Source organism: Balaenoptera borealis, assembly GCF_965194805.1.
Source record: "Balaenoptera borealis genome assembly, chromosome: 17".
Taxonomy (NCBI): domain Eukaryota; kingdom Metazoa; phylum Chordata; class Mammalia; order Artiodactyla; family Balaenopteridae; genus Balaenoptera; species Balaenoptera borealis.
Genome location: NC_138876.1, coordinates 40849395 through 40872816, shown reverse-complemented (window position 1 = coordinate 40872816; position 23422 = coordinate 40849395). Strand labels below are relative to the sequence as shown.

General features: G+C 37.6%; 1 protein-coding gene across 2 annotated transcripts; it reads left to right on the top strand.

The window, feature by feature from the left end:
• The first annotated feature begins 1413 nt into the window (after window positions 1–1413).
• Window positions 1414–21695, top strand: PLEKHF2 (pleckstrin homology and FYVE domain containing 2). 2 transcript variants are annotated; one of them, XM_082364454.1, is made up of 2 exons: window positions 1414–1536; window positions 19080–21695. In XM_082364454.1, the coding sequence occupies exon 2, from the start codon at window positions 19094–19096 to the stop codon at window positions 19841–19843; it is 750 nt and encodes a 249-aa protein (XP_082220580.1). In that variant the 5' UTR covers window positions 1414–1536; window positions 19080–19093; the 3' UTR covers window positions 19844–21695. The 2 variants fall into 2 exon arrangements, with proteins under 2 accessions (XP_082220580.1, XP_082220579.1); XM_082364453.1 differs by lacking the exon at window positions 1414–1536 and adding an exon at window positions 2004–2297.
• Window positions 21696–23422: the final 1727 nt, after the last annotated feature.

Below are 23422 nucleotides of genomic sequence, written 5' to 3'. Positions count from 1 at the left end.
GAGCTCTTAAGCCCTATGACAGTAGCAGAGACCAAAAGGAAGAAAGATTTTCTCTTCTTGCCTGGCAAGAGCTCAGCCAATGAGAGGTTGTCACAACTCTACCAATGAAAAGCCACTGTACTTGGAACTCTCAATTCCTCCAATGGACTCTTTGTTTACTCTAGCCCTCCGAAGTTCCTCTTCCCCTCATTAAAAGAGTTCTCCTCTCCTTACTGGGGGTGTGTGTGGGGGGGTAGACTTGCAGGTGCCTTGCCATGGTAGCATACCCTGAACTGCAATTATTTTTATTGGAGAAATAACTGGCAATCTATTTGTTTTACATCAACATTATAATAGACATGTGTGTATATACATATATGCACACATGTTATATATATTAGTTTATACATAATTAAATATATATATATTTATTTAACACTTATATAGCCCTTACCATCTACCAGGCACTATGCTTTACAAATATTAACTCATTTAATCTTCATAATGACACTGTGGGGTAGATACTTTAATTATCCTCATTTTACAAATGAAGAAACTAAGGCAAAATTTGGATGTGGCCAAGGACACAGGTAGCTGGCAGCAAAGCCAAAATTTGAATAGTCATTTTGGCTTCTAAAAGTCCATGCCTTTTAGGATAAGCTAAATACGTATATTGGGAGGTGGGAGAGGCCAAACACTTTTACTGATAGGTGAGTGATGAAAAATGTTTGGTGACTATTGCTCCAGACTAGACCTTTGACAACCAGTCAGACATAGCAATTCCTAATCTCACACTTTAAAGGGATTTTGGAGACGATCAAGTCCATCCTTTTTTCCACTGACAGTTGCTGTTCTGTACAGAGAGGTGGATGAGGCTAAATGAAGTTGGGAGACGATTGAGATGAGAGTCCTGGGGACATTTGTTCTTGTCTACAGAGACACTATAGCTAACACATGTAAAGATTTCTGTGATGGTGATTTTGTTTTCCTATTTTAAAAAATATCCTTGCCAGTTCTGTTCTAGTTACTAATTTTTAAAAAACATTTGTTTGTTTCTGAGATATTGACCAGGGGAAGATGGGAGGCTGCAGACCTGGAGAGGGTAGAATCCCAGACCAAAAGAAAGTTGGTTGGAACCAAGACCTGCTTATGTTCCCTAGGTGGGTGCTGGCGGCTCTAATTCAAGAACAATGAAAGGTAAAAAAAAAAAAGGTATTATTTCAAAATCTTGAAATAATAGATCAATGGGAAAGAAAATGTACCCAAATCTAATTTCCGCCTGTACACATTTTGTTTGAAGTGAATATGCTGTCCCCTCCCCCCACCATTCCTTGTCTACTTTAGGCATCTTTAATATCTCTCCACGTACTCACCAGCGCGCTTAGCTGTGGTATAAATGAAGAAGGGCAGGTTTAACCTTATATACTATCATTACTGTTTCCAGGTGTGTGAAGTAGGTAGATGAGGCTTGCGGCGTCACAGAAAAGTTTTGGAAAGACCGGGGTTCTAAGTCCAGGAATAAAGGCATCACTTAAAAGGCTGTGCAGAGTACGTGGGGTATGTGTTGCAGCCGCAGCTCCCTGTTTCAAGTGGTAGGGTTTTTAGGGAAAGCAAGTGGAAGATGTGACGGGGAAGGAACGCCGTGCTAAGTGGTAGTAGCAAACAAATGTCTGCCCCGACGCTTTAAATCCAAAGCTTTTATTTCCAGGCTGCGGGAAGTTCTTGAATTCCCCGCGGAGGCCCGTTCGGTGGTGGGGGAGAGAGGGGCCCAGCTTTCCTTCCATTCGTCCAGCTTCGCTAAGACCTTCTTGGTGAGATGAACAATCCTTTCTAAGAGTTTGCGCGCGCGAGGCAACCCAGGTAAGGCGTCGCACGTGCACTCAATCAGCTCCAGGACCCACGACCCCACTCGGCGCGGAGGAGCCAACCCCACGCCCCGGCTGCCCAGGTGGGTGTGGCCTCCGCGGTGGCCCCGCCCCCTCGAGCACGTCGCGCGGGGCCGCCCGGGCGGGGCGAGGGAACAGGCAAGAAAGGGCGGAGAGCGAGCGGTGTGAGTGTGCTCGTGCCCGCGCTCGCGCCTGGCGTGTGGGTGGCGGCGCGCCCGTGCGCGCGCAGGGGAGAGGCCAGCTCCGGCGGGCGTTGTGGGTTTCGACCGGAGGGGCGGGAGGGTCACCTGAGTCCGGATCGCGCCGGCTGCGCGGGGCCGCTGGCTGCACACCCTGGGAGGCTGGGGCGGGGGAGCGAGCAGAGTCTGCGCTCGGCGCCCGGGACGAGGAAGAGTCGGATCTTCTCTACAGCCGCCTTCTGCGGCCGGCCGGGTAGGTGAAGCCCGGGTTGGTTGTCCGGCGGCCCCTGGCGGGCCGGGAGAGGAGAAGCGAAACTTTCTGGGCGCTTCCCACCGCGGTCCCCGGGCCGTCGGCGGCGCGGGGAGGTGTTGTCGTCTCGGGCGGCGGCGACCGACGCCATGTTGGGGTCTATGAGAAACGGGGCGCTCCCGGGCCGCTCCCCTCCCGCTGGGGGAGCCGCGGCCGCCCGCCGGGCTTGAGGGCAGCCGGCAGGGCCGCGCCGGTGCTCGTCCAGTCCGCGGGGCCGCGGGGAGGGGGCCGGGCAGACGCGCGAAGGGGGCCCCGAGATCGGGCGAGAAGTGAGGCGTGAGGACTGGGGTCCAGTCGTGGCCACCGGCGTCTTAGGGTGCCAACATCTTTCTATCCAAAAAGTTTGCAGGGTCTGGGCATCAGGGATGTTGTAACTTGAACAACATATTTTTATGTGATTTCGGGCAAAAAATGGCACCGCAGAATTTGCTCTGATAGAAGCGCTGGCTCTAACGCCTTACTTATTTGGAGTCTTTTAAAGTCGTATGGTCTTTTGACGAATTTAGTTTTCCTTTAAAATTTTTATTGAAGGCCGGGAGCTTGCTGTTCATGTGTCTTGAATACCCCTGCGCGCTCTTAGTACATTGTAGCAGTAACTTGTGAGAGTGCGGTGGGAATAAATGGGTGGTATTAAGGTTACAGATAACCAAGCCTTTCTCTGTAATTCATAGACTCACAAAGTGTGTAAGCTGATAAATACCTTCTTTGTTGTGTTTTAGTACGTTACTGAAAAAATTCAGTAAAGACAGACACGAACGTTCACTGAGAGACTTAAAGGCATGTGTTGTTCTCTTAGGAATAAGGTGAAGTGATCTTGACATTGCGAAGTTGTTTCCTTCACTTTAGTTCCTTAAAGGTGCATGCCTACCTTGTTTTGAGCATTTACATTTTTCTGTACTCACGGGGTAGAGGTTAATTCAGTATTAACGAAGGCTTCTATTTTAAATCGTTTCGGGTCCTCACAGCGTTGGAGGTGAATGGTATTAAGTTACTTATTTGAAAAGCACATGTAATCGCCTCAAAAAATAAAACTGGTGTACTGACCAAGGAAGGCATCAAAAAAGATTCAGCTTGAATCACCCTAGTAAATGAATGTAAATTACTAGTTTTAATAAAAGCATCTGAGCTTCCAAATTCTGTTAATTGTACTGAAAGCACTCTTAACCACAAATAAGATAAACCCTTCAACATGTCTTGGAGAATTTCTCTTCTTGAACTATAGATAAAAATATAGCTTCCGCTCAGATTTGATTGCTAATTTTCTTAGGGTTTTTTTTGTTTGTTTGTTTTGCTTCATTGTCAGGTAATTGCCATTATACATATTTATTTTTCTGGATGTAAGAGTTACCGAGAATGAGGTGATTTAACTAACTTCACAAATTTAGTAGCCAAGCTGGTATTTAACTGAGGTCTTATGACTGAAGCCTTCTCATTTTTTTAAATAGCATAACTTTGCAGGATACATAACTCATTCCTGTGGTGCAATCTGTGTCCACCTTGGTTCCTCTGTCGTAGCTGCTCTTTCTGATTTTAATTTAGTTCCTCAGCATATATATTTCCTAGGAAATTTCCTGATTTACAAGGAAATTTTTCCTCTTAAATATACTCTTTGAAGCTTTTTTGCCCTGTTCTCCTTATCCCACCCCACTTTTCTCCCCAAGAATAATTCACTTATCTATCCCATTGCATCTCAGTAAATATAACATTTATCTGTCATGGCACCTCCTTGACAGCAGGCATCACATGAGGTCTAACTTGCCTCTTCATCCCCAGTGTCCCAAGAATATAGCAGATGTTCAGGAAAGGTTGGAATGGATGAATGCACATATGTTTCTTGTAAATATACTTCATGAATTTCTTGTTAAATTGCACTTTGCATGGGCATAAGTAGTTAAATCTTCTCTAATTGTTTTTGGGAGGGGGGGATTTACCTTGGTAACTCAATTAATTTTGGACTGGGGATACAGAACTTGAATGTTAAGAAATTTCCAAGTAGATAATGGACTGAAGTATAATCAACAAAAAAGCAGCAGCTGTGGGTCAACAAAAGGATAATAATCATACTTTTAAAGTGCGACTGTATTTAGTATTTGCACTGAATGGAAATAGAGTTAATGCCTGAAAATTTTGAAGGTCGTATTTATACATTTAAGCTCTTTGATAGAGCAACTCTCATTTCTCTACCAATTATTGTTTTGCTAGAATTGTCTTAGAATTTTGTTTTAGAATGCCTTGCTTATTGGAAAACATATAACAATTGCTTTTCTATTGATAAGTTTATCTTTGAGAACCAGCTTTGTACCACCAGCTGCATGCTTAATAGCAAGGTGTATGCTGGCTTAATAAAATAGGCTTTGTAGATATACTCTCACAGTGCTGTTTTAAGTTGCAAAACTTAAACTAGGTGGTGTTCTGTAATTGTGTAATGAAATTACTGTAGAATTTGGGGTTAATTCCCTGCCCCCATAGCTTTGTCTCCAATCACTCCATAAACTACAAACTATGTGCTCAGTTTGGGAGGTCCTGGGAAGAGAATATAGAAGGCATTCAAGTAGTTGCTGTGAGTGCTAGAGAAAGCAAGTTGTATGTTGGGTGGATTGGAACAAAACCAAACCAAACCTGAATTCTAGGTCTGCTCCATTCTAGCTTGTGACTCTTGAACAAGTCAGTTCACTTCTTTAAGCTTCACTGGACTCACTTGTGAAATGGACACAGAAGTATTTGCCTAACAGTGTTGTGAAGATTTACTACGATGTTTGTGGAAGTGCCTGGTTGCGGGGTATTCAGTAAGTTAATTAGCAAATGAGCAGAGTGGCAGTGAATTATAGAATTTTAAAAGGGAAGCAACCTTTACGAATACGTAGTTCAGTTCTCAACTTTGGTGCACATTAGAATTCCTTGAGGAGCTTCTGAACCCCACCCTTGAACAAATCAATCACAATTACTGCATTTGGAGTCAAAGCATAGGTAGCTTTGCCAGTTTTTTGTTTGTTTGTTTGTTTTAATGTGCGGTCAGGGTTGAGAACCATTAATTTAATTCAACCCCCCCATCTCCTCATTTCTCTTCATTTTGTTGTTGAATAAAGTGCAGAGAGAGGTTAAGTGCCAGCCAGATTCCTGTCAGGTTAGAAAGAATGAATTTGCATTAGAGGAAAGTGACGTGCACAGAAGTTAAAGTAACAGTTACCTTCATTTCAGACCAGAAAGGCCACATTTGGAACTACAGTTCAGTAAGTCCGATGGCGACCGTCTCCACTCTACATTAACAACCTACATGGATGCCTGTGTTATTTAACCTTATCATCGTTTAGACCTCAGGTCTTAATCTGTGACCAGAGGTGATTCAAGGGCCTGTTTTCCATCATACCTGATGAACCAGCTCGTTGTTCTCATCGTCACCTGCAGTCCCTCCCACGCTGTTAGTTTTCTCATTTTTTTTCCAGTCTGAACTCTGTAGTTCATATACTGTGAACCCACTAGTACCACATAGTCGTCCTCTCCTCGACCTTTGCTGTATATAACTGGTCAGTTCTCAACTTATAAATATCACCTTTTACTTTTTCTACTTTTGTCCCTGCCTAGCACTCCTGAAAAAAGTCACATCTATGGTGACTTAAATATTTGTTTTCCAGCTGCCTGTGTACTAGTTCCTTTCTAATCCTTTCTCATCCCATAGTTGACTCATTTTCTCTATTGCCTTTTCACTCTTAGGTTGCTAACCCCAATCTTGAAATGCTTGACTCTTAACAGATGACCTTGCTTCCTTCTATGGATTTTATGATGTGAATTTTCTGTTTTCTTCTTTGCATCAACTTTTTAAATCCCTTTTTCCTTTCCATTTCCATAAGTGGAACTATCCTTAATTCTTTATATTTGTTTCCTTTAAACAGTGGTTGGGGAAAAAAATAAAAAAGATTTTTGTATTCTTTGGCTATATTTTTATTAATTATACCTATAACTTTGTGTTTATTATATTTTTCTAAACATTCTTTGCATTTTGTTAGTTTAAAAACTTTTTTCTTTGTCTATGAGAGAATGTGTTCAATATAAAATAATTAGGCAATATCAAAATATTTCACCCTAGTACTTAGAGATAACCGGTACTAAATTTTTAGTGGGTGTCTTTCCAGACTTTAAAAAAAAAATTTTTATATTGCATGTGCTGTTTAGAAGCTTTTATTTAATAAATTGCCTTATTTAACAATTTTCCACATTAAATATTAATCTGTGTTCTCCAAAAAGCTATCTAAAAATCCATTATATGGATATGCCCTAATTTGCTTCACTAATGTCCTGTTGTTGAACATTTAGATTGATTCTGACTTTTCAACATTATAGACAAAGCTACAGTGAACGTCTTCATATGAACAACTTTGTACACTGGTCTAATTATTTTTTGCATATATACTTGGAAGTAGAATTGTTGTGTAAACTTTTTAAAGTGCTTATATTGCCAGAAATGGCATTTAGAAAAGTTATTCCAGTGTATACTTTCAAGAATATGAGTGCTTATTTTTTCCACATCTTAGAGAGGTGAATAATACATCATTTAAATTTTATTTCTTTGATTAGCACTGAGAGCCAACATTTTTCCATTTACTGGTCGTTTCCATTTGTTCCTTTGGAAATTGCCATTTGTGTCTTACCCATTTTTCTTTTGGGATATTTTCCTTTTATCTCATTGATTTACAGGAGCCCTTTATATATTAAAAATGTTGACCCTTTGTCATATTGTGCAACTATTTTTCTTTAACTTTAAGGCTTTTTTCCTCTTAGTGTTGAGTTTAAAATTTTTACGTGGTAAAATGTTTTCTTTTATGATATTTGGCTTTTTTTTATGTTATATTTAGCCATTCCTGTCTAGGGCTAGAAATTTAAGTTCTGTTTGTCACTATTAGAGTTGATGCCAGAGGGAAAACTTTACAGTACAGCCTCCCTTCCCTGCAACCCCAAGAGTTTGTTTCTCAGGATAAATTTCTGTGATTAAAAGTTCCAGGGTCAAAGGGCAGTGCTTTCTGAAATATTACTGTACATTACCTTAGTCCTCGATTTTTCCCCCACGTTTCACTGCTTATTGTGACCTTTTGGCACAATGAGGTCATTTAGTCTCTGAGACTTGTGAGACATGTGAAAGCGTGTTGAAAAGGTGCTTTGTGCTTTCTTGTCTCCCCTTTTCTCTTCTCTTGCTTCTCCTGCTTTCTAAACTAGGCATTCCCCAAAGTTTAGTCCTCTGCCCTCTCCTCTCTTCCGCAGCATCCGTGATCATCTCTTCACAGATAACTCTGAAACCTCTTTCTGTCCTGGAGCTCCCTGCTCATCTTGGGGTTTCTATTTGTCTGACAGATGTTTGTCTTGTGGATACCTTGAAGATACTTCAAGATAAGTATGTCCCAGACTGATTTCTTCCCCTCCTGAAACAAAACTAGCATTTGATCTACCCAATGGATTATGCCTAAACCTTTGAAGTCATCTTATACTCACTTTCAAACCCATTCAGTTGGTTCCTAAATCCTTTCTGCCTTACCTCAGTAATCTCTCTTACTTCCATCTTCCCCTTTTTATTTCTGCTGTCAAATTTGTGGCTTAGGCTTTTGTTACCTCTCACTTAGAGACTACTGTAATACACTCCTGCTTTTTTTGCCTTCAGTTTTGCTTCTTTGGTAGTCTCTCTAGTTCATCCTGTGTTCTGCTTCTGTGTACTTATTAATATTTTCCTATTTTCCTTGGTCTTCCCATTGCCTGTACAATAAAGTCTAAACTGTTCAGTGTGATGCTTACTTTCCTCTGCATTTTGGCTCTTCCCTATCTTGCCAGGTTTCTAGTTTACCACTATACATTCTCCAGGCCCTACCTCCTTCAGCCTGGACTCAATTATCTCCTCTCTGGGGAATATATTGTATTTGTACACCATCATCTCCTTTCTCTCTCCCTCACCCCTAAATAGTTTGACCTACTACTCTTGCTCTAAGGCCCAGCTTGAATTTCTAGTCATTTAAGAGTTGTTCCTAAATATTCCCCCTGGTCAAAATTACCTCCCAACTACACTCTTTGGTCTTATTCATCACTCTTTTTATTTTTTTAGTTAAAAAAAAATTTATGTTTTTGGTTTGTTTCTCCTCTGCTCCTTAAGATTTTGAGTGCACAGATTGAGGTAATCATATTCCTCAGTTCATAGCATACTGTATGAGTACCAAACACTTTCTTGTTTTGTTTTGTGTTTCCTTCCTTATCAGTTACTTCCATTATCCTCTTTCCTATAGAAACACACCCTAATGTATAATACATGAATTATATATACTTGTGTATATAAACTCGGATATATGGCTGTCCTCCTTCACAAAGATTGTTAGTTTTGAGTACTTCTATCTTTGCACAGAGTAAGTAGTCAGTAAATGTTTGCTACTTGAAATTCATTGAAAATTATTGATTTTACTAGCTTCCATATTGCTTAGACTAAAAACCCAGGGATTTAATTTCAATTTTACTCTTCCACATCTAGTTTAGTTATGGCAATCCTGAACATTACCGATTCTTTCTTTTCCTGTTGCAAACTTCAGACTCTCACCAAGTTTCCCTTTTACTTTTGCAGTAATTTTTCAACTGGGTCCTTTCAGTCTCTCCCTCCTGAAATCTTTCACTGTTTCCACAGTTATCTTAGAAGAATCCAGATCAAATCAGGCCACTCCTTCCCAGAGCTTCAAAAAGAACTCTCAGGAACCAAGAAGATCTCGTCTTATTTTTTTCTCGCCTGTTTTTCTACTAAATATCTCTTCTCCAGCCTCTTCCGCAGCTGTACATGTAACTTTTTAAAAACACATTTTTCCTTGCAGAGCTTTATGCCTTTACGTATCATGTTTTTGCCTCTTGAAGTTCACAACCTGTTTTCAGTGTTTTTTTCAGTGTATTTTTCAGAACCTGTTTCAAGTGTTCAACTGCTGCGTTCTTCCTTACCGCTTTAACGTTTTTATTATAGTATTTATTTCATTGTGCTTTTTATTAAAACCTTGTGGGAACATGTCTTAATTCCCAGTGTCTGGTTCATTCTTGTTTTCCCTTTAACGCAAAGCATAAAGTCTTGAACGTAGTGAGTAGATTGTAACTGCTTTGAAAAATACTAAAGAAAATTTGTTAGGGATGTGATGGGTACCAGCTTTATTTTTCAAATATTATACAATGATTTAACAGCTGTCAGCACTGTACAGCTGCCCCTGTACAAATACTTTTTGAATTGATGACTTTTTTATCTGAATATTGTTGATGATGAAAATACGCATACACCATCATTTTTTATTTGCTAACTAAACAGCTGTGCTTTTCGGCAAGAGAAGAAATCATTTTTATATATTATCTTGAGATTGAGATTTTAAAAACAGGATCTGCTATGCTCAATACTTAGAATTCACAGTTAGATACTATAGTTAAATAGACGAGAACATTTGCTTGTAAATTTAAAATCTGTGGGCCTAGTGAAGGGTGTGGTTCCTGTTTTGTGTGAAAATTAGTACTATGGATGTCAAAAATGAAGTCTTTGGTTTTCATAAAACTCTAGGTCAAGAAGCTGCTGCTGCTTTTAACTGCTCAGTGCACAGTGATGGCATGTATATGCAAGCAATTTTGTAGGTGCTATTGGGAATACAAAGTTGTAGGAAATGATCTTCCTTTTTTCAGGAACCTCCAAATCTGTTGGGAATAAGCAGGTATACAAGTCTTTATAAAACGTAATAGAGGGCTTCCCTGGTGGCAAGTGGTTAAGAATCCGCCTGCCAATGCAGGGGACACGGGTTCGAGCCCTGGTCTGGGAAGATCCCACATGCCGCAGAGCAACTAAGCCCATCCGCCACAACTACTGAAGCCTGCGTGCCACAACTACTGAAGCCCACGCGCCTAGAGCCCGTGCTCCACAACAAGAGAAGCCTGCGCACCACAGCGAAGGGTAGCCTCCAACTAGAAAATGCCCGTGTGCAGCAACGAAGACCCAATGCAGCCAAAAAAACAAAAACAAAAACAAAAACAACATAATAGAATATAAGTGCCATAAATGGTACAGGTAAATGGTATGAGGATTTAAACGTAAACAATATGTGGCTATGAGGTTACTGAACTGACTGGTAAGATTTCAGAACAGCAAGTGGGGAAGGGCATACTGAGCTCAGGTAGAGGAGAGGAAGCTCAGAGCATAACCTGGGAATAGCTAGTAGTCTGGTTTGACTGTAACAAAGAGAACATACAGAAAGAGGTAAAACTGAAAAGATAGACTGGGCAGGCTGGGGCTTGACTGAAGGGCTTTGAATACCAGGTTAAGGATTTTGGAATAGTTCAGTTGGCCAGGGAACCTTTGGTTGTTGAATAGAGAGTTACCTGAGCATAGCTGTAGTTAAAGTATATTAATCTTGCCTTGTGTGTTATGGTTTAAATGCTGAAGACTAGAGGACTTGTTTCAAGCTTGAGGTCCGTATTCTTTCCCTTTCTAAAGACCTTTTTTTAACTCCCAATGTGACTGTTCTGGCTTTCTAAATTAATTTTTAAAAATCTTCAACTGTGGCGTAGCCATTCTTTGTATACCATGGTGAGTTTCTCTATCAAGCCTAACCTATTTGAAACTGCCTTTACTTACACCCTAAATTAGTCATTGCTTTACTTTTCACTTCCTTTTAGTGTTTGAAGAATTATTTTCAGCATACGTTCTACTTATTACCATGTGTTTTAAGATTTTTGTGTCATCAGTGGCTTTCTCCAAATAGCTAATAAGGTCCACATGAGTGAAATATTTCTGGAATATTTATTTCTGAAGGTAGCAAAGTATAATGGAAAGAACATGCATTTTTTACAAAAACTGACTGTGCGACTGGGAAAATTCCTTAACTAGTCCATGACTCAATTTACTTTTTTGTAAAATGGATATGATTATCCGTTTTAACAAAATTGAGATTATTAAATGAAATAGAAAAATGTGGACGTGCCTAGCACATGTAGGTGTTGAGTAAATGCTTTTTCTTTTTCCTTTCTTGGTTAAGCCTGTAGTGTAGTGCATTTGAGTCTACTTTTCAGTAATAGGCAAATTTAGTGCCTACAAGAGATTTAAAACAAATTACTATGGTTCTCTGTAAATATGATTCAAAGTTTAGAAGTTTCAGTTCATATCAATCCACCTTTATGAGTTTAAAATTAATATAAAAGGTTGTTCCTTTTTTCTTACCTAAGAAATGAATGTTTCCTTGATCACTACTAATTTCTGCAATACATATTGTATAATTGGTTTGCCACAGAGGCAGAAATGCTAGTGGAAAGGGGAGGGAAAAACTGTCCCTTCTTATTGATAGAATCAGTAAAATTTACTAAAATTCCAAATGTAATTTGCTAAATGTTCAAGTATTTCTTCTTTGCTTTATTATCCTAGTAGTTTACTGAAAGTCTTTAGAATTTCCTAGAATTTCCTGATTATTATTATGCTTACTAAATTATAGAACTTTTGAAAGTAAAAACTGCTCTGTCCTTTGCATATGGTAGGTGCTTAGAATAATTGTTCATTTGACTTAGGTGCATTAGGAGAGAGGGGTAGTTCTAATACCTACACATTTGCCCAGGGAGGATGTACCTCTGATAGTTTCTTGCTGCTTTTTAAAAAAATCTCTTTTTTCCCCACTTTCTTGTTTGTCTCTCCTTTTTTTCCTTTTACAGTTTCTGTAGTCTTAATTCAGCAGTAACACATATTTTGAAATCTCAGTTGATATTAACACATAGTCAAAAGTTTGATTAAAAATTAATTTTTAGTCTTAGTAAACCAGAAGTATGGCCCATCTACTATCAGAGTTCATTATTTTAAAGACAAGAAAGGGCTTTGCAGATTATTTTATTCAAGGTGGTAGCTGGTGTGTGTGTGTGTGTGTGTGTGTGTGTGTGTGTGTGTGTGTGTGTGTGTGTGTGTGTGTGTGTGTGTGTGTGTGTGTGTGTGTGTGTAGAGCAGTTAGGTAGCTTGTGTGAAATCTCTTATTTTGTGCCAGAGCTGAGATTAGAATCCAGGTCTTTTGGTTCATAGTTTATTGTTTTTTTCCAGTATAATGCACAGTTGAATACTGAAGCTCACTGATATCAGATGTCTTGGGTACGTGTAAGAAATTAATTAGGTGATTTTTTTGTTTTAAACTCACCTGCAGGGATGAGATAGAAGTATTGGTTTTCAGTAAGAAGAACTGGGCCATAGTATTCTGTGACAGTTGGGCTGTCTTCTCAATTGTAAATAGCATTCTGACTCTTTTTTTAAAGAAGAGTTTTTGCCTCTTCTAGTATTACATTTTTAACAGGTGGTATACACTCCATTGAAGAACATATTAACTTTAGAAACAAGATGTTACCAAAAGACTCGTGTGGAACTTGGACGATGCAAATGTAGTTCTTGTCTACAGTTGTGAAGGAGATAACTTGAAGCTTGGATGGTTTAATTTTTTAAAATTGGTATATAAAGCTGTCTTTATAAAAGTTAAGAGGGTTTCTTTGTTTTGTTTTTAGTATGCTTTTCCTGTGGTTCTTACATTTTAAACTGTGAATTAAGGCTGCCAGACACCTTTTGTTGGAAAAGAAGACAGAAAATCAGTTGGAAAGCTGTTGGATGTGTACAGTTCTCTGCAGTGGCTGGATGGGGAATGAAACTAACAGATATATTAGTAGTTTTCTTATCAGTAGTAGTAATGAATTAGAAAATACAATGTGGAAAAGAGACTAGATTCAAAATAGCAACAAGAAGTATGAGATACTTGAGAATCTAAGTAATGTAACAATCTTGTGAGAAGAAATGTACAAAATTACTGGGCCATTAAACAAGATTTAAAACCTTGGGAAGAGATAGTATCAACCTGCTAGGAACATATGAATTCACCAAAATTTCAGTGGATTTGGTCTCTATTTTTTTCATTTATTTATTGTAATTGGAAATGGTTCTAAACCTTAGCTGCACAGTGGAATTACCTGAGGAACTTAAAGTGTCCCAGTACCCAGACCAGACCAGTAAAATCAGAACATCCTGCGGGGAGGGATCTAGATATCAGTATTTCTTAACCTTTAATATCTATCATCACAACCTATTGGTCTCAGTTTTGTATTTTGAGTTTCTATTGATTTTTTTTAAATTAATTAATTTATTTATTTTTGGCTGTGTTGCGTCTTCGTTTCTGTGAGGGCTTTCTCTAGTTGTGGCAAGCGGGGGGGCCACTCTTCATCGCGGTGCGCGGGCCTCTCACTATCGCGGCCTCTCTTGTTGTGGAGCACAGGCTCCAGACGCGCAGGCTCAGTCGTTGTGGCTCACGGGCCTAGTTGCTCCGCGGCATGTGGGATCCTCCCAGACCAGGGCTCGAACCCGTGTCCCCTGCATTAGCAGGCAGATTCTCAACCACTGCGCCACCAGGGAAGCCCTCTATTGATATTTTAAGCAGTTCTAATTATTTGTAGTGATTGACATTTTTTAAATTTTATTATTTCTTAGAGATTTTCGAAACCAAAAGGAAATTTACGTATTAAAAAACATAGCTTGTTATTACCGTATGGGTTCGTTGGACATGTATAAATCTAAGATATAGGATTTTAGTGAGTGATCTTGTTTTTCCTGTATCTTGAAGCATTTTACTATTTTATTATCTTAGGAATTATTTAACCAAAAAGAAGAAAATAGAAGTGATGTAATTGCCTGGACGGATGATGCAGTGATAAAAAAAATCACCACTATTGCACCATTTTTCAGTTTTATTATTACATTAACCAAAGTCTAGACTAGTTTTACCAGGTGCATGGTACTGACAAAAGAATTATAAAACAGGTTAATGGATTAGGCCAGACAGCCCAGAAGCAGTGTTATAATACTATATAAAAATTTAATATAATAGAGTGTCATAAAGCAGTAGATTAGATTATTAATACTAGTAAATAATAGCTACCACATGTGGACTACTTGCTGAACATTTTGTATGCATTATCTCATTTAATCCTCCCCCGATATAGCTGCTATTATTATTTCCATTTATAAGTGAGGAAATCTGAGGTCACACAGTATTTGGTGATTCTGGATCAGTTAGCTCCTTTAGAATGCAAATATTTGAAAATGAAAAAGGGTTTTTACCTATGACAGAATAAATTTCAGGTGGGTAAAAGAATTAAATGTAAAACATAAACCATAGAGAATAATAAATAGGTGCATCCGATAACTGGATAAGGGAAGCTTAGGAGTCAGTCATGGGAAAAAATCACAAAGGAAAATATCTGTAAGTGTAACTACTTAAGAAATAAAACTCCCTTTGTGTCAAACACCATAAACAAAGTTACAGCTTAATATACTAGGAAAAGCAATGAAATAAATGGGTTAGTAGACTTTATGTGTAATATACTCATATAGATTAATAACCTCTAAATATATGAGTGTAGAAATACAAGTTAGTAAACACATTAGAAAGTAGCTGGTCTCAAGAGGTAGCTATGAAATAAAATATTCAGTTAAATTGAAAGTACTGTTCTTTCCTGTTTTAGGACCTTTGTCCATAGTATTAGTTCCTTTGCAAGGCTGACTCCTCATCCTTTAAGACCCAGTGTGGAGCACCACCTCAGTGCAGTCTTTTTGAACTACTCAGTAAATGAGTTTTTCCCTATATCTTGGCACACTGCTGATTTCCTTCATTGCACTTCACCTTTTGGAATCACCTATTGGTTTATTTACTTATTGTGTTTCTCCCTCATTATACTCTGAGCTCTGAGAGGAAAAGGATAATGTCTGGAGTTCAGAAAGTGTTCAATAAAGTTATTGAATAAATAAACATAATGAATAAAAGAGAAGTAAAAAAATGAATAAAATGAGATACCATTTAAAAAAATCTACTCTATTTGCTGAAATTTTTAAAGAAAAATATTCTGTGTGAAACAAGATGGGATGGAGATAGTCATGGTGCTACTTGGTAAATTGGTGTTAACCTTTCAGAATGGAAATTTTGTAAAAGGTAGCAAGAGCTTTAAACATTAGTGCCTTTTGACCCAGTAATTTTACTTCTTGGAATCTATCCTAAAGAAGTCATCTCTGCCAGAAGATGGGGAAGCATTCTTCCTAGCTCTTACTGTATTCACTGATATTCCTTCCTAAGAAAAGTAGACAGAAGTCCAATTGGGCCACATTTTATAGTTGTCTTCTGCTTCTTTTCATGCAGATATGCAAGGGACTCACTCCTTGGCTAGCCCCGGTATTCTTGTATTCTAATACTCTCACAAAAGTCTTTGAGAGTTCTTACTGCTTGGGGCACCTCACTGTACAGGTAGTAGATTTGGATTTGGACTTTGGAGGAAGGTAAAGGGTCCTGTTTAGGCCTTGGGCTAAAGGGTAATGCCTTAAATACAGTTTATTAAGAGCCTTGCTTTGGGGTATCTGGAAGTAATCCAGCTAATGGTGGTACTTTGATTTCATTTTCGATAATCTCCCTTCTCCCTTCTCCCTTAAATCATGATGACCTATCCTTTCAGGTTATTTGCTCAAATTAGTATTCTTTTATCTTCAGTATTTTTAAGGTTTGCGGTGAAGGTCCAGAGGTTAGCAATAGCTTTCTTAGTTCTTATAGAGTCAGTGGAGCCTTAAGGAATAATCAGTGTGCCATGATACACTGGTAACAGCGCGGAGGAATCAGCTTTGAGCCTCAGTTCTGTGACAGCCTTGGGCATGGTACTTAACTCCTTTATGTCAGTTTGCTCATCTATAAACTGGAGCTAATAGTGCATATCTATCATAAGGTTGCCCTGGGTAGGAAATACAGTAATAACATGTGAAGTGCTCAGCTCTTGCTTGGGCTCCCAGTGAGTAGAGTTAATTCCAGGCTGTTTTGCCTGAATCTCTCTATTTGTGCCTTAGTTTCTCCTTCAGCTCACATTTCAGCTAATAGTACTAGATCCTTCTTTGGGAGATAAAAACTTCACAGCAGTTTGAGACAGTTAAAATCAGAAGATAATAAATGTGAAAAGCACTGCACAAATTTGTGGTGGTATTAATTCCAGTATTAGCAATAATAGGAAACCTGTTTGCATTGTATATGAGCTGATTAATAACTGTATAATGAGTAGAATCAGTAATTGATTCAGCTGGGAATAAATAGATACTTTCAGTTTTCCACAGGTGCCAACCTCTTTCTTGCCTTAGGACCTTTGTAGTTATTCCTTTTGTCTGGAATATTCTCCCTCATCCTCGTCCCTCAGGTATGCATATCTAGTTCTGCCCTATCAGCTGAAAAGATACCACTTTAGATACCCTGACCATCCAGTCTGAGTAGACTGAGTAGTCCCAGTGGATTTTTTAAAAAATCACTTTAAAAAATTACAATGTTAATTATTACTTGGGTCTTGATTTTTTTTTCTTTTTGCCTTCTCGCCAACTAGGATGTAAGCCTTGAAGAGCAGGGACCTTGCCTGTGTTGTTTATTATTTTTTCCTGTACCCAGATCAGTGCCTAACAAACACTTGTTGAATGTTTGACTATCATGTAAAGTATGAAAGATTATCCATAATTGTACTTCCCAGAGATAAATAACCATTATTGGTATTATGGTATATAGTTTTCTAATTTTACATACTTAATAGTGTCTAATATTATGCGCTTATACCATATTTCATTGAGTCTAAAGATGAACGTGTTTTACTGTATTTTATGTCTCTAAAATTGGGATGTCGTATAATCAAGAGTTTGCCATGATTTAATTGGCAGCATTTTTCTTTCTCAGTAGCACATAAAATGAGGCTGTGTCTTAAAATCAATAGCATCTTAGATTTGATGAAATTTGGTATATATTTGAAACAAAAATGAGATCATTACGTTCAACTCTCCCCACCTAGATATCAATATTTTGAGCATTTTCCCATATCACTGTATTTAGATCTATCACATTCTTAACAGATATCTAGCATATTATTAAGGGTGTATCATAAATTGTTCAACCAGTTCCTCTTGATGAACATTTGGAGCTTTTCCAGTGTTTTTTTCTGTTACAAACAGTGCTGCGTTGAATATACTTGTACATATCTTTTGAGTGCCTGGGTCAGTGGGTACACATATTTTCTATAGTGTGTGAGGGTACCTGTTTCCCTATATCTTCAGTATTACTGCATCTTAAGAAATTTTTAAAATTTTTGTTAATCTGATGAATGAAAACATATCCTAATGTTTTATTCATTTATTTAATTATGAATGAGGTTGAGCCTCTTTTCATGTTTACTTTTTTTATTTTCTCTTCTGTGATGCACTTGTGCATAGGGCAGTAGACTTTTAATTGGCTGGCAGATTTGCCCTAATTAGAAAGAGAGGCCATCACAGTTTGAAGCCATGTGTTGTCATATTCATTTTTGGGAACAACTTTCAGGGCAGAGTCCACCCTTGTGGAAGGCAAGAGGGCTTTATAAGGACCCAGGATTAGGGGAGAGACAGAATTCAGGAATAATCAGAATTGTCATATCCTTTATAATGGAGGCCAAGAAGGGTTACAGTGTCATCAGTTTGTGAGCTGAATACTGGAACTTAACTATGCTCTCACTCTTTAAATGCTCCTCTCCTTTCTAATGTGATTTGGTTATAGTGTGGTATTGTTAGGTTAGTGGTCTGAAATAGGCACAACTCTGGGACTTGAGTGAAGTCAATATTGGATCTAGAGATTAAATCTTCGATCATTTAAGACTAGGTTAATGTGGGTTTTTTGCACATCGCCAAGATGTTCTTGTCAACATTTTTGAGCACTTTGACTATGCCAGGCAGTGTGCGTTTCAAAGATAGATATCAGATGGTCTCTGCCTTTTGGGTTCCATTGCAGCCTGTGGAGAAGACAGATTTCAATCCTTTGGTAAGAGTGAGTCCAGAAGGTACAGGGAATATGAAGAGCACAGAGGAAGGTGTTTAGTCTAACAGAGTTTAAGGAAGACTTCTTGGAGTAGGTATGATAAACTAAACTGAGTCTTGAAGGATGATAAGAGTCAGCTGAGGGTAGTAAGTAGTAAAGGATGCAAGAGCATGAGAGAAGATGTGTATGGTTGAAATGGACTACAAGTGGTAGGGTTTTCTTAGAACATAACATTTGAGGTAAAGAGTGACTTATGATGAGTCTGGGAAGATGAGCAAGAAGCAGATAATGAAGGGCCTTAAATGCCATGTTAAAGATTCTGCATTTTATAGGTTAAGGGGAATAATTTTGAGTAATGGTATGGTCAAATTTGCATTTGAGAGATCACTGCCTGAAGATTGATTTAAGGGGCAAGACCTAAGGCAGTGAGGTGTGTTGGGAAACCATTCTGGTAATCCAGGTGAGAGGATTGAGGCTTTAGCTCAATGGTAAGAGAGCCGACTGGAAAAATCATAGTTGTTTCTCTTATATAATATTTGGCCCTCTTGTTCAGAATTCCTCAGAGATTAAGTTTCATGAAGCTGATGGCTTATATTCATTTTCTAATTATTTGTTGTTTTATGTCTGTAAGAAGTTTATACTATTATAAATACCTGCTAATGATACTATATGGAGATGGTTAATACGTGTTTTTGATGATTATAAAAATTGGGAGATGTTAGCTCTTTTGGTATACTTAGTGATTATCTTAGAGGGAAACAATTGGGGAATTTTGCCTTTGGGTAGAAGTAATGATTTGTTAGATTAAATTCAGATTGTATAATTTTTTTAACTTATATGAATTTATAATTTCTATGAGCTAATTTCTCTCTCTCTTTTTTTAAAGGCTATTAGCAAAAGATGGTGGATCGCTTGGCAAACAGTGAAGCAAATACTAGACGTATAAATATAGTAGAAAACTGTTTTGGAGCAGCTGGCCAACCCTTAACTATACCTGGACGGGTTCTTATTGGAGAAGGAGTATTGACTAAGTTGTGCAGAAAAAAGCCTAAAGCAAGGCAGTTTTTCTTATTTAATGATATTCTTGTATATGGCAATATTGTCATCCAGAAGAAAAAATATAACAAACAACATATTATTCCCCTGGAAAATGTCACAATTGATTCTATCAAAGATGAGGGAGACTTGAGGAATGGATGGCTGATCAAGACACCAACTAAATCGTTTGCAGTTTATGCTGCCACTGCCACTGAGAAATCGGAATGGATGAATCACATAAATAAATGTGTTACTGATTTACTCTCCAAAAGTGGGAAGACACCCAGTAATGAACATGCTGCTGTCTGGGTTCCTGACTCTGAGGCAACTGTGTGTATGCGCTGCCAGAGAGCAAAATTCACACCTGTTAATCGTCGTCACCACTGCCGCAAATGTGGTTTTGTTGTCTGTGGGCCCTGCTCTGAAAAGAGATTTCTTCTTCCCAGCCAGTCCTCTAAGCCTGTGAGGATTTGTGACTTCTGCTATGACCTGCTTTCTACTGGGGACATGGCCACGTGCCAGCCTACTAGATCGGACTCTTATAGTCAGTCATTGAAATCTCCTTTAAATGATGTATCTGACGATGATGACGATGATGATAGCAGTGACTAAGGGCATATTTTGAAATATTTAATCGGATGTGACTATCTGAGAAATCAGCTCTGGGGGGAATGTAAAATCCTGAGCTTTCTGTCAGTTTTGCTCTAGCCATGAATTTGCCTGAGAAACTTATAACCTATGTGCCTCAATATATTCTATAGAAAATAGGTCCTGTTACCATCCCCCAACCCCAACTGCTGCTGCCACTCTGCTCACCTCCCCCAGCTCCCTGTTCTTCTACAGGGATAGACTGTTGCCAATATATCAGATAAAGTTTTGGTTTCTTATTCTTGTTTTAATTCTAGACTATTTTCTTGAATGGTTGGGAAAAGATGTTTATTTAACATATGTACTACACTGTTGTTTAGTATATGTTCTGTTATATGGAAAAACTAAAAGCAAAGAATGATGGAAAAAGGAGTATGATGTGGTCAGTTAATAATGTTATTCGCTTTTTTCTAACCATCCTATCTAAAGGTTAAGACACCAGTAACAGAAATACATGCTTTGGAAATACTTTGTTTGGCTTTTTCGTATACCAGGTGGTGCCTTATCATAATAACACTGTTGCATGTAATAAGCCCCTTCTCACTTTTTAGTTTGTTTTAAAAATACACTGGTGCTCTTTGAGGTGTAAAATGAATGTTATAAATGGGTGTAATTAGAAAATACTTCTCATTTGACAGCTACAAATAACTAAATTTAGAGGTTCTTTATTCTATATGAATAAATATTTTTCCATAAAATAGTTGTGATTACTGTATATTTTTACTTTTTGTAGGTACCAAATTATTGTCATTCTGAGGAATTTGGTTTGAAATTTATCAAATACAAATTGTCATTGCATTATTGCTACTTTTAGTAAGACATATTTTTAGGTATAAATTCATCTGCTTTAACATTGTTTCTAGAATGAAAAATCTTATACAACTTCTTGAAATTAAACAGTCTCTTTAAAAAAAATCTCATGCTAGAGCACAGATCTACTTAGGTTGAAGATTTGGAAGAAATAATATATGAGAATGGTCAAGAGAGACCAGTTAAGTTTGACTAGACTTCATATCTGTGGAAGTATTTTCTATTTCAGTGTGAAACTATCTTGAATTTACAAATATAGTGTTATATTTTATAAAGTTTTGTAAAGTCCCAAACAATATTTCTATTTTTGTAAAACAGTTGTATGTTTAATCTGTTTCTGAAATCATTTTGCTATCTATGGAAATAGAGTAGCAATTGATCTTTCTAAATTGTGAACTTTATTGAGTCAGTCTAGATTGCTTTTAAGAAGAGGTAATTTTTCACTCTTTGCTTTTGAGGCAGCCATTAGGTTGAAAGAATACTTATCATATAAAACTTGATGCATTTTGCACTACTCTCCATTTGTATGCTGCAAATAACTATAGTCTTTCAAATATGAAAAATCAGTCTGAAGTTTGTTTTAAATTCTAAATTCTTTTGTTTTAAAATCTTTAAATCTGGATATTGCAAATGTCATGAGAGGTTTGATTTAATAACTTGTGATGGAGGATTCTTTGGTTTGGTGAAGGCACTAGCTTTACTTTTAAATTGTGCAAGCACCTGAGATACATCGATCTCCCTGTAGGAAATGTGAAAGAAAGGCACAACAGGTTTTTTTTTTGTTGTTGTTTTAATATCATATGGACTTTTGTTTCTAAGCAATATTTACATATAATCAATAAACATATCCAAAAAGGACCATGAAATCTGAGAAGTGCTAATGGAGACTTGCTCGTACATAGGAACCTAGCAAATTCAGGAACCAAGGGGAAATGTTCTGAGATGACATTTATGTTGTCAACCTCTATTGACTCTGTTTTTACAATAAAAAATATTTTACAACTTACCTTCTGTGCATATTGTGACTTGAAGATTTTTTACCCCTTGCTAAGGTTAATGGAGATGTTATGCATATTTTACCTCATTTCAACAGCTGTGAGTGCCTTCTACGTGCCAGGCATTGTTCTGGGCACTAGGAGTAGAGCAGTGAACAGAAATTGCCTCTTTTTCATGGAGTTTACCTGCAAATAGAGTCCAAGCTGCGTTTTCTTCCAGAATTTTTTCTGTAATTTTTAAAGCTTTTATAAATCTTATATATGAACCTGAAATGATTGTGGTGCCAATTTCTCATGCTGTTCTCTTGAATGAAATTTACTTGGACTGTACTGGACCCCCAGTACATTAACCAAATTGGTAACTATTGGCATAAAGGAAGTAAAAATTTGTAGATGCCAAGGAAAAATATTAAATTGAATACACCTTAATACAGGAATTCATGCCTTTGGGTCAAGTGCCTACAATGGCCAGTTTTATATAAAGTCATTTGTTTATATATCTTTGTCACTTTTATGCTGAAATTTTTTTCTTTTTTTTGGCCGCACTGCATGCAGCATGTGAGATCTTAGTTCCCCAACTAGGGATCGAACCTGTGCCCCCTGCAGTGGAAGCACAGAGTCTTAACCACTGTGCTGGGAAGTCCCTGAAATTCTTATAAATGGGTAGTACTGAATTGTATACCTATGATTTTTGAAACATTCAAAAATGTACTTGAGCTGTAATCTTTCTCTTGGATATGCTAATTTGTTCTCAAATATATGTTGTAGCTTTATACAGTATAGTAGCAATTATCTACAAATCCACGTGATTGCTATACATTAGAAGATAAATAAAATTGAATAGTAAAGTCTAGGATGAAAATACCTGAAACAGTGTTTATTTTATTGATAGTAACTTTAAAGTTTTTATTTAAGAGCTAAATTATTTTCAATTCATTCAACATTTATTAAGTATCTGTTATGTTAGGCTCCATAATATTGGTGTTGGTTGTTTTAAACTTTTTAAGGGTCATTTCTATAAAGGTTATTGTCAATGGCATTCTCTTAAAGTAAATTTCTTAAAAATTACTTTGTATTTGGCATCTGAAGTAATTGAAAAATTTCTTTGCAACAGTACACTTAGTATACCAAATTTCAACTCTAGAAAGTAGAATTTTAAGCCATTTAACCAACAGTATTGCTCTTTGCATCCACTCTAAATGTAGTATTTGGCAAAAACAGAAATTGGCAAAGGTAGAATTGCTTGGCTTGATAATCCTCTTTTTAATTGATCAGTAATAGAAAGGTTGAGGAAGTTGGTTGATAATATTGCTAACATGATCTTCACCATCCAAACCATTGTTATATTTAATTATGTTAGTTAAAATGATTGCTGTAAAGCTTTGATGGTATTATCTAACAGTTTATCAAGAAAAAAGGAGTAGTCAGTATCACTTTAAACAGATTTTGCTCCTGTCAGCTTAATGTTTAGAGGAAATAATATGCTTTACTCTTCTTTATTTTTAGCTTTATTGAGATATAATTCACTTACCATACAGTTCACCCATTTAAGGTATACAATTAAGAAAATAAGATAAAATTATACAATTCAATGGCTTTGGTATATTCTTGAAACCATCACCACTGTTTCCAAAACATTGTCATCACTTCAGAAGTAGCCCTGCACTCATTAGCAACCACTCCCCAATCCCCTAGCCCTAGGCAACCACTAATCTACTTTCTGTCTATAGATTTGCCT

Bases quoted from the DNA above. Each gene is read 5' to 3' on its own strand.
- PLEKHF2 (XM_082364454.1), top strand. From the start codon at position 19,094: ATGGTGGATCGCTTGGCAAACAGTGAAGCAAATACTAGACGTATAAAT.